General features: G+C 29.5%; 6 protein-coding genes across 6 annotated transcripts; 3 read left to right on the top strand and 3 right to left on the bottom strand.

Annotated features, from left to right (window-relative positions):
* Positions 1-5: 5 nt before the first annotated feature.
* Positions 6-1,076, bottom strand: FG379_003676 (uncharacterized protein; the record flags this gene model as incomplete). The annotated part of the gene is made up of 1 exon (XM_067329304.1): positions 6-1,076. The coding sequence occupies one exon, from the start codon at positions 1,074-1,076 to the stop codon at positions 6-8; it is 1,071 nt and encodes a 356-aa protein (XP_067183989.1).
* A 693-nt stretch (positions 1,077-1,769) lies between these two features.
* Positions 1,770-2,468, top strand: FG379_003677 (uncharacterized protein; the record flags this gene model as incomplete). The annotated part of the gene is made up of 1 exon (XM_067329305.1): positions 1,770-2,468. The coding sequence occupies one exon, from the start codon at positions 1,770-1,772 to the stop codon at positions 2,466-2,468; it is 699 nt and encodes a 232-aa protein (XP_067183990.1).
* Positions 2,469-2,636: 168 nt separating this feature from the next.
* Positions 2,637-8,078, bottom strand: FG379_003678 (uncharacterized protein; the record flags this gene model as incomplete). The annotated part of the gene is made up of 1 exon (XM_067329306.1): positions 2,637-8,078. The coding sequence occupies one exon, from the start codon at positions 8,076-8,078 to the stop codon at positions 2,637-2,639; it is 5,442 nt and encodes a 1,813-aa protein (XP_067183991.1).
* Positions 8,079-8,676: 598 nt separating this feature from the next.
* On the top strand, positions 8,677-9,747 carry FG379_003679 (uncharacterized protein; the record flags this gene model as incomplete). The annotated part of the gene is made up of 2 exons (XM_067329307.1): positions 8,677-8,768; positions 8,841-9,747. The coding sequence occupies 2 exons, from the start codon at positions 8,677-8,679 to the stop codon at positions 9,745-9,747; spliced, it is 999 nt and encodes a 332-aa protein (XP_067183992.1).
* Positions 9,748-10,399: 652 nt separating this feature from the next.
* FG379_003680 (uncharacterized protein) lies at positions 10,400-11,200 on the bottom strand (the record flags this gene model as incomplete). Its single annotated transcript, XM_067329308.1, has 2 exons — positions 10,400-11,111; positions 11,172-11,200. 2 exons carry the CDS (start codon positions 11,198-11,200, stop codon positions 10,400-10,402), a joined length of 741 nt encoding a protein of 246 aa, XP_067183993.1.
* Positions 11,201-11,953: 753 nt separating this feature from the next.
* FG379_003681 (uncharacterized protein) lies at positions 11,954-14,017 on the top strand (the record flags this gene model as incomplete). Its single annotated transcript, XM_067329309.1, has 5 exons — positions 11,954-12,112; positions 12,197-12,691; positions 12,777-13,533; positions 13,616-13,672; positions 13,749-14,017. The coding sequence occupies 5 exons, from the start codon at positions 11,954-11,956 to the stop codon at positions 14,015-14,017; spliced, it is 1,737 nt and encodes a 578-aa protein (XP_067183994.1).
* Positions 14,018-14,273: the final 256 nt, after the last annotated feature.

Consider the following 14,273-nt stretch of genomic DNA (forward strand, 5'->3'; position numbering starts at 1 on the left):
CGTGTTTACGTGTATCTAAAGGGTTGAATGTTTAATTTGTCGTAATATTCTCTAAGTAAGGTTGGTTCGTCAGTCATGATCCCATCTAACTCGAGTTCCGTGCATATTTTAAATTCATCAATATTGTTACAAACCCAAGCGAAACATCTAATTCCCCTTTTTTGTAAATGTTTAATAAGTGTTTTCCTAGTGAATAGCCATGACAGCAAATTCTTTAATATATAGTCTATATATTGTTCATTTATCCTAATGTACTTATTTGATATTTTTTTTACGAGTGTTTTTGAATAATTTGAAAAGAACATGTAGCTATAAGGAAAGGAGAAAACATGCTCGTCTATATGTAACCATGGCAACAAACCAAGAAAATATGTTATTAATATCAAGAATAATTTTTTTTCACTAATACAAATAATCAGTTCGTTTTCTGAATTATTACTTATTTGTTTAATATATTCAACATTTTTGTCAGAAAAAGAGCACAACATTGTTTTGTTTTCCCTATTATACTTTTTAACAAGTTGTATTGTTTTTTCTACAGCATACTTATTGTCCGGGTTTTTAATATCAACAGAAACCAACATATTTGGATATCTTTGGAATAACTCTTCCAATGTCGCAATTCTCTGAGATTTAAATTCATTTTTAAAACATTTCCACAAACACTTGTCTAAGTAATCTGATGATGGTTTGAGGCTATTTGAATCCTTAATTAAAGGTAATTCACTATAATTATATTCACCCACACACTTATCAACCCCACATAGAAAAGATAAATTTTCGTCGTGTAATACAACTAGCACGTTGTCCTTAGTCAGCCAAACGTCAGTCTCTAACATATCTGTGTTACATTTATTTATTGAATTCTCAAAGGCGATGATTGTGTTTTCTGGATATTCATTGGAACCACCTCTGTGTGAAATATGTAAACATCCTTTGCCACTTCCCAAAACTCTGTTCTCTCTTTTTAATCTTGAATTGCTTCCATTAATCAACATTAGTATTTTGGGAAAATGCAATAATACGTAATTAACTGTAGTAAATAAAGCAACAAAAGTTAATATAAATGTAAACATTTTTTGGATTCTATTTTATATTATTTAACTTAGTTTATCTCAATAATAAGTTTTAGTGTCAATATGTAATTTCGTTACGAGTAATGTGAAGTCCAAACCGCTCTTAATTTTTGGCTTCACTATTTAACTAAACATTACTATATATCGTCTATTGTATATACCATATACTCTTGTTTCGTTCGTATACGAGTACACCGAAAACTAATCAAACAATTCAAGGTTTCTCCTTTGTTCAATTCCCACCTTTATGCACCCGATTGAAACTTATTGATGTAAATATATTGTTTTTGAATTTAAAACTATAGACTTCAAGGAAAAAGAGTAAGAGTTTATCGTCTTATGTAGTATACACGAAAATATTACAATTTTCAGCTATTGTGATCACCTTAATCAAAGCTAAACACTGTACAAAAGACTAAATTGTATAAAAGTTAAACATAAAAAAGTCCCTCCTCATGAAGAAATTAGATTTGTCATGACAGTATTATCTTTATAAATATCATATATCTCTATAAATTCAATGTACGTATACGAATTAAAGTACCAAAAAAACTCCACCCCTCATTCCCGCCCTAGCTTTTTTACTGTAAAACAAGTATGCCAATATATAAATTGAGCGCCAGAATGTTTGAGTTGTCATATGTGACATAGGTCCCCAAATGAGGAATAAATCTTTAAAAAGCAAATAACCAGATGACTGAGAACAATGAAACAAGAAAAACAAGAGTTGATGGTAGAAAAAGAAGGAGTTTTGTGAACAAGGATGAATATTTACAAAATTTAGGCAATGGACCAACAATAATAGTAGACTGTGACTATGACGATAAACACTCTGAAAGAAATATAAGAAGTCTGGTGGTCCAGCTGAGTCTTTCATATTCTTGCATAAGAAAGTCAAATTCCCCATTAAAGTTAATAATATGCGGAATATCAGATAGGCTTTACGAAGGTTTAGTGAATACATTAGCAAACAACTGGGTTGGTGTTGAGTTACTCAAGTACGGTCTTAAGGAGCTGTTAAATGAAAGATACATAAGCTTGGAATCAGAAAATGAAGTTTGTACCAAAAACTGTGACGTAATATATTTGTCTGCAGACTCCGATAACGTTTTGCAGTATCACGACGATTTCAAATACAACAGTAAGCAAGTATTTATAGTTGGGGGTATAATAGACAGGAATAAACACAAGAACATAAGTATAATGAGAGCAAATGAACTAAATTTAGAAACAGCAAGACTTCCGATAAAGGAATCAGGAATAATATTAAATTATAGTGAAGTACTAACAGTGAATCACGTAGTCGAGTGTATAGTTAAGTATAATGAAACTGCAAATTGGCACGATACTTTCAATTCTATACTTCCAAAAAGAAAAATGGATGTTGTTTAAGCATGTTGGCATTTCAAAAGGCCATAAACGACCGGTTTGCTAAATAAATATTAAAGGAGAATATTCTCTTCTTTTTAGTGTTTTTTCATATTCTAAGTAAGTCATGTATATATTGCGGTACAGATCTTAGATTCTAATGGTGAAAGGGAAAAGTTAGTGAGTATATAATTATGTGATACTATAAAGTAAAAAAATGACATGACAAAAACTTACCGTTTTTTTAATTATATCTAGACAATCAACTCTTAAATCAGAATTGGTTTCAATAAGTTCATTGAATACAGATTTGAATTCCGTTTGAGGAAGTAAAATAAGACTTGGAAATATTGATGTTTTGTAATCACTCCACAATTTCTGTATACAGTGTTTAACGCCACGCCATGTTAATGTATCCTCCCAAACGCTGCAGTTTCTTATTAAAGATGAAATAACAAATGTGGCAATAAATGGTCTGATTGATGGAATGTATAGAATGGACAGAACAAGAGTTCTCCCCAAAGTTCTTGGGAATACAGATTTATTATCCTGAACAAATTTCCCGATTACAGAAGCAATTGTTTCCGATTCAAAAAGAGGTTGATTTGGTTGAGTCAACTCAAAACAAGAATCAATAACGTCTACTGTTTTCTTTTTATCAACATTATAACTATCATTTGGATAACTGTATGATATTAATAAGATTAAAAGTTCAGAAGGGGATATAATTCTGTCACTATTTAAATTGTTTTGGTCAACAATGATATTTTTTATACACTCTTTTATCATTGATTTGTTTGATTTATTTATTAAAACAGGTAACAGTTCTTTTATCCTATTTAAATCATAGTGTCCAATTACTGGAATTACCATATTTATGTCCCGTGTAGAATTAAATATTTCATATATATTATCAATTATGCTTGCACGATTGTTTACTGTAAGATTAACATTATTTAGAATTACGAGTATAAAATTGTATATAAATTTGTATTTGTTCACATCTTTTTTGTAAATATCAATGATTTTTGTATATTCATTCATTAACACTCCGGAGTTTCCATTTTCATCGCTATAATGAATTTTAAAGAGGCATACTATTTCTTCAAAAAGTCTTATATACAGCTCCTTCACAACATTTAAGTAAACAAGTTTGTTTTTGTTGCTAGTTTTGTTTATTTGTTCGTCCATCTCGTTGCAAAGATACATCACTAGGTTAATCAAACAGGGATACTTTAGACAGTAATACTTAAATAGTCCTGAGAGATTTGTAAAAATATCCTTTGTATAGTTAATTGCGTCTTCAATTTCATTTTTATCATCAATTTGATTTTTCGATTCACTTGAAGTCGAGATATTAAATCCAAATATCGAATGGATATACTCAATTGATTTAAAGTTACGAGAAACATTTTTGGAATTTAATTCGAAAATGAGCATTTTAGTGAGGTTATAGGCAACTATTCCGATAAAGTTGTTTACACCAAGTATTTCTTTAACCCTAATACAACATAACATAATTTCATTTGGGATTATTTTAGTAATCAATATAAGTGATATGAAAATAGGCCATTTCTCTCCAAATGTGTTTGGATTTCCCCAATTACTATTGTTTTCAGCAATAAAGCCCTCCAAAACCGTATTTACACTATTATTTCTACAATCGCTGCCTCTTTCACCACTAATAACGAATGAAATATCAAACATTTCACTTATACTGTCATTTACTTTTTTAGCTTCATGAATGTTTATTTTTTTATTATGAATTACATTCTCGACAAAAAATAATTCATTTAAAAAAACAAAAAAATTTTGTCTTACAAAAACATTTGATTGTAAATTAGAGTTCATTGATTCATCTTTTCCAGTGTCAGTATTTTTAACTTCATTATTAATAACTCCATCATCCATACTATCATTAAAAACGCATATTCTGTTCAAAAAACTAGAATTTGAACCTTGAATATTGCACAAAGTCTCATTTCTGATTAAAACCATAATTAGTGCATAAAATGATACTTTTCTCAAATGTTCAATAGGATAGTTTAAATTCAAAACACTTGAAAGGATATTAATGGCAAAGTCCCTTTTAATATTATTAGTCATTTCTAAATTACAAGAAACTTCATTATTTCCTTCCATATTAACACCTATTCTGTTGTCCTCGTTTTTTTGAAAAATCCATTCATTGTAAAGTAGTCTTAAAAATTCAATTGGAATAATAGGACCTTTTAAGACTAAATTTTTCAATTGATTTAAAAATATCTCGCTTCTCATTCTGTACTCAGAAAAACACTCCACAAAACCATTTAGGCACATGTTAAACAACTTGTTGTAGTTAATTATCCACTCATTCTTATTTTCACTCTCATTAATACTTAAAGATGAAATCAAAAAAATAGAATCAATTTCTGACCCGTTTTCGAGGTTCACTTGTTGAGTATCTAAACTAGAGCTATTATCACAAAACCATTCAAAAATATTCGAATAATAAAATTCAGGACGTGAGTCACCTCTTTGATGACTACATATGTAATAAAATCTAAAAAGTAGGTTATGAATAATTTTTACCCTTTTTTCTAATATGTAATTAAATACCCAAAGCAACAAAATAATGCTTATTTCCTTAACTCTAATACCTGATTCCCCACCATTATTGTCTTCAGCATATTCCTGAGTAATTTCTCTTATTCCATATAAATCAATATTATCATGATACAAAACTCCATCTAAATACAAATAATAATCTTCACTTGGGTCCCCAATCAAATATTCGTCATTATAAATATTGGAGACCATAAATATGCTTATCAGGAATTCCTTTGTCTCGCTAATTAAATTCTTTATGAGTATTTCAATAAGTGTACCTGAGAGCTTAGCTTTTGAATGATCTTTCAAAATTTCCTCAATCCTTTTATTTAATATTACCCTTATCAAAATTTTGTATTTGTACTCTAAAATATCAAAAGCATTATTTATTCTGTAATTAAACAAACACCAAACAGAGTACACATCTCTGCCATAAGATTCAATATTACTGTCTATTTTATCCCTGTGTTCGGAATTTCTTATTCTTTTTAACAATAATTCCCACGAATTTAATGCTAACTGACTGTACTTTAATACATTCATCAACTGATTGTTGTGATTTAGAGATTTAGATACAGTATAAACTCCTTCAGGTGTGACATCGACTACTGGAGTTACCAATACACTTGTTATTATTTGGGAAAATATGATAGATTTCATACTATTTACATTCTTTAACATGCCATCATAATCTGATACACAGATCGAGTTCATTAGCTTTTCCTTTAAAGAGAATGTTGACAGATTGATATCATTTCTCTCCATTAATTTGCTATCCTCTGTATTTTCTTTACATTTATCAAACTTTAACATATCTAAAAGCCTGTTTCCAACACTAAGATTACTATTATCTTTGTTACCAAATTTATAATTAAACTCAAATGAATCAATTTCATCCGACTTGACAGTCTCATCATTAATGTTATTTATTTTATCATTACTGTCAACATTAGAGAGACTTTTTTCAATTTTGTCACTTGAATCGGAATTCAAAAGTGGAGAAAATTTATTTGTCCAAGGGATATTACTTGAATTTAAAAGTAAATTTGAATTTTGTTCATTCCTGTTAGCTAAAATTCCATTTCCTTTTATAGGTAAATCCTTATTATCAACGCTTAAAAGATTATTAGGTATTTTTACATTTAAGAAGTTATTTATTGCCATGTCAATCACATTAGAATATGTGTTTGTTGAGAACAACCAGCTTACACTCTCAAAAACACTTTGAGGAGACACTCTATAGAACCCATTCTCTAAGTCATATTTAATTCTCTTGTAAGAGTATTTTGTTGATTTACTCCGCATTTTTTGAATTTGTATTGGTGGGTAATCAATGTCATTTTCATCTTTTTCTCTTTTTTTTTCATCTTTCAAGTCATGCTTGCCATCATTATTAACTACTATTTTGTTGAGTTTAAATTTATTTACTGCTTCTCTCCTTAATTCATAAAGGCTTCCAGTCTTACCCAATTTGTTTAATATATTACTTATCTCGCCGAATAATATTATGTTATTATAGTTGTGGGAACCAAGTATTCTCAACAACTCTTCTTTAAAAACAAATTTAACTGCCTCCAATTTTTTCTTATTTACGTTTTTAAAATCATTTTGTATATCATAACTAAATATATGCTCTCTCTCAGGTTTATTATCTTTGCTCACGATGTTCTCACTACTTAACAGATTAGTGTCCAATGAAAGCAATTCTTCAGATACGTGTTTTATAATAGAAGAAAATCTACTTAAATATGCATTCTGGTTGCTCGTTAGCCAAGAAACGAACTGAATCCAATAACATATTAATAAGTAATTGTTTTCTTTTATTGTATAAAGTAAATATTTACCAGAATTATCTATTGAAATAGATATTATTTTAACTATCCTCTCAAAAATTTCTATACACTTTCCACATAAAAATATTTCAATAGGCAATAAACAATTAAAGTTGTTTATGTATGTATAGTTTCCGTTTAAACAACTAAACGTAAGTACTCTATTTTCTGATTTTTTGTTATTATTAACATCATGATTATTTGGATAGTCCCAGTATTCCGAATTAACTCTATTTTTTATTTCCCCTAAAGTGCTATATTTAATATTATTCTCGATCAAACCAGTGTCTAGCATACATATTCTCAATATCTTATACACTAATCTCAGTGTCTTTCTGTATAATACCTCAACTTTCCAATCATTATCTATTTGAAAGTAGTTAATCTTTTGTTTTTTCTCTATTTTAACAGGTTTATCGTTCATTGTATTTTTATATTTATTATTCTCACCATCAAAAGTATAATATCCTTTTCCATATGTTTCAATGATTGATGAGACAAAGTTTATTAGTGAAAAGAATGAATCGAGTGTCTCATTGGAGGCCAATCTTAGTTCTTTAGAAAGTTTTGAGTCCCACCAGTAATTTGACTTACTGTTGTTTATTTCTTCTTCATTGCTTTTTTTATTTGTATTTACCAAATAACCGTCAGACGTTGTTGATTTGAAGTCATCGCCAATACATCCATTTGGCATACTACTTTCGTACATCAGTTTGTCTTTCTCCATTCCCAAATTTTTAATTGAATAAGGAAGTATTAGATTTGGTATTATCATATCTATATTATTATATATAAAATCAACTACACTCTTTGCTACATTTATATTTAAATCGTTGGTTAAGCTATTTATATGACATACCACAACAGATGTATATACAGAATCAGACTTTATTATCTTTTCCATACATTTAATAACATTAATTCTTTTTTTGTAATCGCTGTCAAAACGATCATATAACATTTCATTTGATATATTCACTCCCTTAATGTATTCCTCATCCAACTGCTTCATAGAATCTGGACTCAAAAATCTTGTAACTTGTATTTCTCTTGTTTTGCAAGTTCCAAGATCTCTGTTAGTGTTTCCATTGTCCAGTAATCCGTTACTTTTCAATCTTAAACCATTTATCCTCCTCTGTAAAGATGTCTGTAAGAAAAACGACATTAGACCACCATTTACATCATTGTTTACACTAAAATTATCTTCTTCCATTTCCTTTGCTGCTTATTTTTTTCTCTGTTAATATCAATACTTCCGTTTAATTCTTTACTTCCTCTATTATCGCTCCACCGTTTAGTAATAACTGTTGATATTATATTATTTTCAATCTGTCACCAGTGGCCTTATACTTATATTCTAATCAATTGCACATTTTTTATCTAACGAAATTAATGAATAAATTTCTCTTTTATTCAATTTTAGATAACTATTCCATTTGTTGCGGGTACTTGTGATCACATTTTGGCGCCGCCAACTTTGTCATTTGTTGATAATTTCAACTAGGTAAATACTTTTTTTAATTTGAGTTAATCGACTTAATTTAATTAATGTGAGTTTATTGAGAGGGAAAAGGAAAACATATTGTAGATATCATTAATATTCTTATTACCATTATAGTTACGTAGCTACTATAGCAGTTATAGAAGTAGTGGAGCGTATATAAGATATAACACATATATACGTGATATTTAACCTGTATTTATTTTAGCTAATTAAAGACAAAGTTTTGTGGTGTAACCTCGTGGATTTCAAGCATAGAATGTCTAGCCAAAGCATCAAGTGCCACAGTTGTGGGAAAGGAAAAGTTGTGATGAAAAGATGTAAAACGGGAACTTTAAGTTGCAAAGAGTGTTTTACCCACAACTTCGAGGAAGAAATTCACGAATATATACAGAAAAATAGGTGAGTCTATAAATAAAAAGTTGAAACAGAAGCGAAAAAACTTATTTTTTTGTGATTGAATTTAATTAATAGATTATTTGAAAAAGGAAGTAAAGTTGGTGTATGCATATCAGGAGGTAAGGATTCTAGTGTACTGTTACATGTAATGTACACACTAAATAAAAGAAAAGAATATGGTCTAGATCTTGAGTTGATTGCAATAGACGAAGGAATAATAGGGTATAGAGATGACTCCTTGGAAGTAGTCAAGTACCAACAACAATATTACGATCTTCCTCTAACTATATTATCTTTTAAAGATCTTTACGGCACAAGCATGGATGATATTCAAAGTATATCTAACAGACAGAATTCTTGCACATATTGTGGTGTATTTAGGAGAAAAGCACTTGATATAGGAAGCGATAAGGTAAAAGCTGATATAATATGTACAGGACATAACTGCGATGATGCTTGTGAAACAATACTATTAAATTTTCTTCGTGGTGACTATAATAGACTTAAGAGATGTATTAGCCCTATTACTAAGAACAAAATTTTTGAGTCAGGCGAACAAGATGAAACAAAAATAAAGAATGATAACACAATATTCAACATCAAGCCTAGAGTTAAACCTCTAATGCACTCATTTGAGAAGGAAATAGTCCTTTATGCTCATTATCTTGGGTTAAAGTATTTCTCAACTGAATGCAAATACTCTGTGGACGCTTATAGAGGTGTCACTAGAGAATTTATAAGGAAATTACAAAGTTTTAACTACAAATATTCATTTAATTTACTATTAGCAACAGAAGAACTTAACCTGTCAGGCTCATACACAGATCCTAATTATATTGCAAAGAGATGTAATATATGCGGTTATATTTCTTCTTCAGATATATGCAATGGCTGCAATTTAATTGCTGCACTTAAAAACAACGATCCAGGTATCATTCTTAAAAACCGAAGACAAAAGAATAAAATTATCATTGAACAGTAATAACATATAATATATATAAATTGCTTATTTAACAAACACAGTATTGATAGAAACATTTAATAAAACACGTGACCTTTTTTTCAACATTTGATTTTATTATTTACCATTCACTATTTTATACATCTCATCTTCAGGAATGCCGTACAGTTTTATTATAATTCTATAAAACTATTGCAATTTATTAATTTCAATTGCGCCATTTTTTCGTAACAATAATTAGAAGCTTTCCTTTGCACACTTTTCACACATTATTTAATAAAATATTAAGACCAAAAATCTATACAGTGTGGTTGTAGCCTTCGTAGCATAGTCTTGGTTATTGCGTCGGTCTTGTAAACCGAAGGTCACGAGTTCGAATCTCGTCGAAGGCTTGTTTTTGGGCCGCCCCTCCCCCTCCCCACTAGCTTATCGGTACAGGTGCTTTTAGCATCTGGGACGAATGTGTCAATTTGTGCACTACAAAGAACAGTACATACACCTACACATTGTTTTCATTTTACAAAATTCTTAAAGTGAGAGCACATGCTACTACTTGAATAAAAATTTAGTGAAAAGGAATGGAAAATAAACAGTTAATACTAATAAAATAAAATTTTTTACTAGTTAACGACATGTAATATGAAATTAGACGGTGAAAATAATAACATTCAATTTAAAACAAGATACCTTCATTTTTCTCATCTATTATTGAATCACCTGTGTTATTATTGGTATTGTTTTGGCTCTCCATTCTAAGCTTCTCCTGCAATTCAGCTTCTGCCCATTCTTTTTTCTTCTCTTGAATTTTTTTCAATCTGAAAAACTCTTCTCTTTCTATTTCATCAAGTTCTTTTAATATGTAACTTATACCATCTTCTAATTTCGGTAATACAACATTCTGAAGTGCATTTACACGTCTATTCGTCATTTTGATCTCCTCATCCAATGAAAAGAATGCGGTCTGCAGACTAGCTAGCTTAATTAAGTCTTTCAATACTCGCATATATATCTCTTTAGTTGACTGTATTACTTGACCTCCACTTGCTACACCGATGTGGCAAATAGATGAGTCAGACAAGGAACTATTATCAACAATCTCAAAAATGGGTAATCTAACGCCTGCAATATTTTCCGTCCCTACTTCCATTGTTATGGTTGGTCTCTTGCAAGATTCAATTATTCTATCTTTAAAGTCACCTGCCGCCCATGTTGCTTTGGCTAATGCAAATGAAGCTTCTTTTATTTCATCTCCTATCGAACGTTTCGTTTCAACAATCTCTTTTAGCATCCCTCTAAACTTGTTGGTTAGAGCGTCACTTTTTCTTTTCAACAAATCATAACCTTGTTTTGCCCCCTTACTTTTTGCCTTAATAGCTTGTAAAGCCCTGAAAATAAGGTAATTAATAAGTAAAAATAATGAAACCTAACATATTAAACAAACTTACATTCTACTTGGTGTTGGCCTTTGATCCATTTTTATTCAAACTGCTGTGCGTTATTATGAAACCTGTCCCTGAGTCTATTAAAAATAAGGAAAAAAGTAACCACTTATACTTTCTTCTACTCAAATAATACTTCAAAAAGGCAATCAAAATTGAAATATCAAGTACTGCTGTAATTTATAGCCAAGACCACTTAACTAATACTCGTCCGTGTATTAATGTATTCAATTTGACACTAAAGGCTAATGAAAACCACTTATTATATAGAGACAAACACTATAAGGTCGCCAATCTACTCTATATCATTCAGTTTTTTCGCCAATTTATTCTCGTCTTATTTTATAGTTCTTAAATTTTTTCCCTATCTTTTTGATTTTTTCTTTTGCCAGCAATACCATAAAATTCTGCATTGGCGGGAACCAGTGGGGCGGCTACCCGCCAAAAGCAAAGTACCAATTTATATCCCCGGAAAGGCTTAAATAAATATTGTATGCGAATAGATGTAGTTAAAACATTATATATGTGTGAATGATATTTAATATATGTTATTTGTATATATAATACATAAAGAATATAATTCGCTTTGAAGAAGTACTACTGGTATAAATATAATTAAAGAAGTAATCTCTAGATGATAATTTCTTGATTTGAATTTCCACACAGTTTTTTATTAGTCAAATGTAATTTTGAACATCACTGTTGTGCGAGCATTCAGGTCAAATTGTTCTGTGTTTTTGTGTTTTAGGTCTTAATTAAATGAAGTAGAATAAGAAACAATGATAGTAATGAATAAAGCAGGATTGATACTTTGTTTATTTGTTTATTTATATGGGCGTTTTATTGATGTAAGACTGTTTTCACATTGCATTGAAAATGATGATGCTCATTATTTAAGAGAAAAAGTAAAATTTATTATATTTGACAATTTTCAGACAGGATCTGATGTAAGTTAATTAAAATACGTTTGTGAAAATAAACGGGAAATAAACCTTATCGTTATTTATCTTGTCAAATTTACTGATTTCAAGGGAAAATCAATACTAGATATACTTAAGAATGAGCTGGGAATGCCAAAAGAAAACGTATATTTTTTAGATGATAATATTGTTGAATATAGTCAAGATACACTGCTATTGCCAATATTACTCAGACATGTCTCAGAATCAGATAATAATTTTGATTGGTTTTTCATATTAAATTCAAATACTAGATTCGATCATGTGTTGCTAAACCAAATGCTATATAAAATGAATAGAGAACAGGTCCAGTATGAAAAACTTCAAAATATAGGCAATAATATAAATATTAAGTCACCTAATAACAATTATATAGGAGCAAAAATAAATGACGATACACCATCAATTGTACATCATTATAATTTGGACAAAAATTTTAAGTATCCATTCATACATTCTGGTTACTTAATTAGAAAATATGCAATTGAATCTCTGAGTGTTTCAATTAACAGCAAGAACTCTACTAATAGATATAAATCTAAAATATTCACCGATGTTCATTATGAGGTATGTTTAAATATTTGATCTATCAATAAATTATAAAAGTAATTACAAACTTTTTACTAATTAATTTTCACATAAATGTACGAAGCTTTCAAGATTTTTAAATGATGAAATAGATATAAATTTAAAAGATGTTCCTGAGTTCTGCATTACACTGAGTGATACTAATCCAAAGTATCATAAAAAAAACAGTGTTATTCCAAAAAAATGCGTTACCTGGTCTATTTCCCAAAGAATATCGCATAACTGTGTCTCATTTTCATTACCAATTTATGAATATAAAAAAAAAAGTCTTAATATAGTGGATCCAGAGGCTGTTGTAATAGCAGTCAAAACTACAAAGGATCACCATCACACAAGAGTGAAACAAATATGCAAATTATGGGCAGACAGCAATATATATCTGAATTATGATTCAATATATTCAAATAAGTATTGCAATGATTATGCAAACAGCGTCAAAACTGTAATAGACAGATACAAAGGTAAAAATATTAATCTGGAATTTTTAAGTGATTATGGTGAAAATATAAACGGTGAAATAGACATTATTGATTTAAATGTTGAGAATCAAACTTCCGGACACTGCTCAAAGTTGTACTCAATTGTTCATTATCTGTATAAAAAATACTATAGTAGTGTTCCAAATATTGAATATTATGTTATTGTTGATGATGACACCTTATTGGTGCCATTTTCTCTCTTAAATTCCTTAAACTATGTACAAAACTACTATTTTGACAATAACAATTCTGGAAAATACGATCGTAATTCCTACTTGTACATGGGACTAAGGTATTCTCTTGGTTCTATCACCGAAAACTGGTCAATAGACTACATTACAGGTATGTATTGTTACATACATTTTCTTTTCTTAAATTCATATTAATGTAATACTGTTTTGTTTTATTCAATCATTCCAATTAGGTGGTGGTGGTATTGTAATTAATTCAAGAGCATTGCATAAACTTGTTAGTTGTAATGGTAAGTTCTTTATTAATATATTCAACCATTTTTACTATATTATTGCTCAATGCTACCAACTTATAAAAATGTAAAGAGTGCATCTGCAACTCACCAAATGAACCTGATGACATGGCTCTTGGAAGGTGGTTTAGATACCTAAACGTAAGAGCAACGAACTTCTTTGGCTTTAACCAAGCTGAACCAAGTAATTATCATTCATATTATAACTATTACTCCCATATTACTTCCTTTCATAAACTAGGTACTACTTCAAATGAAATATCCCAAAAGTACAAACAATTTTTTGAATTACTTTATCCACATATTAACATAGATACGTCCAATAAACATGAAGAACTATAGATACGAAGCCACTAAACTTTGTACCAACTGGCACATTTTTAAAAGAAATAACAATTATAACAGAAACAAGAGCTGATATTACTCTCACACATATTTTTAATGCCAGAGAGATACAGTGATGTCTTGAGATCTCTTTCTTCATCCTATATTACCCATATTTGTGCATGCCACTGCATGATTATTTGTTTGTGACTTGTTCCTTAATAACATATGTTGCCGCCAATTTAGTTTAATTATTTGTCAATATCAAAGGTAA

This window comes from Cryptosporidium bovis (genome assembly GCF_009768925.1).
Source record: "Cryptosporidium bovis isolate 45015 chromosome Unknown contig_9, whole genome shotgun sequence".
NCBI classification, from domain to species: domain Eukaryota; phylum Apicomplexa; class Conoidasida; order Eucoccidiorida; family Cryptosporidiidae; genus Cryptosporidium; species Cryptosporidium bovis.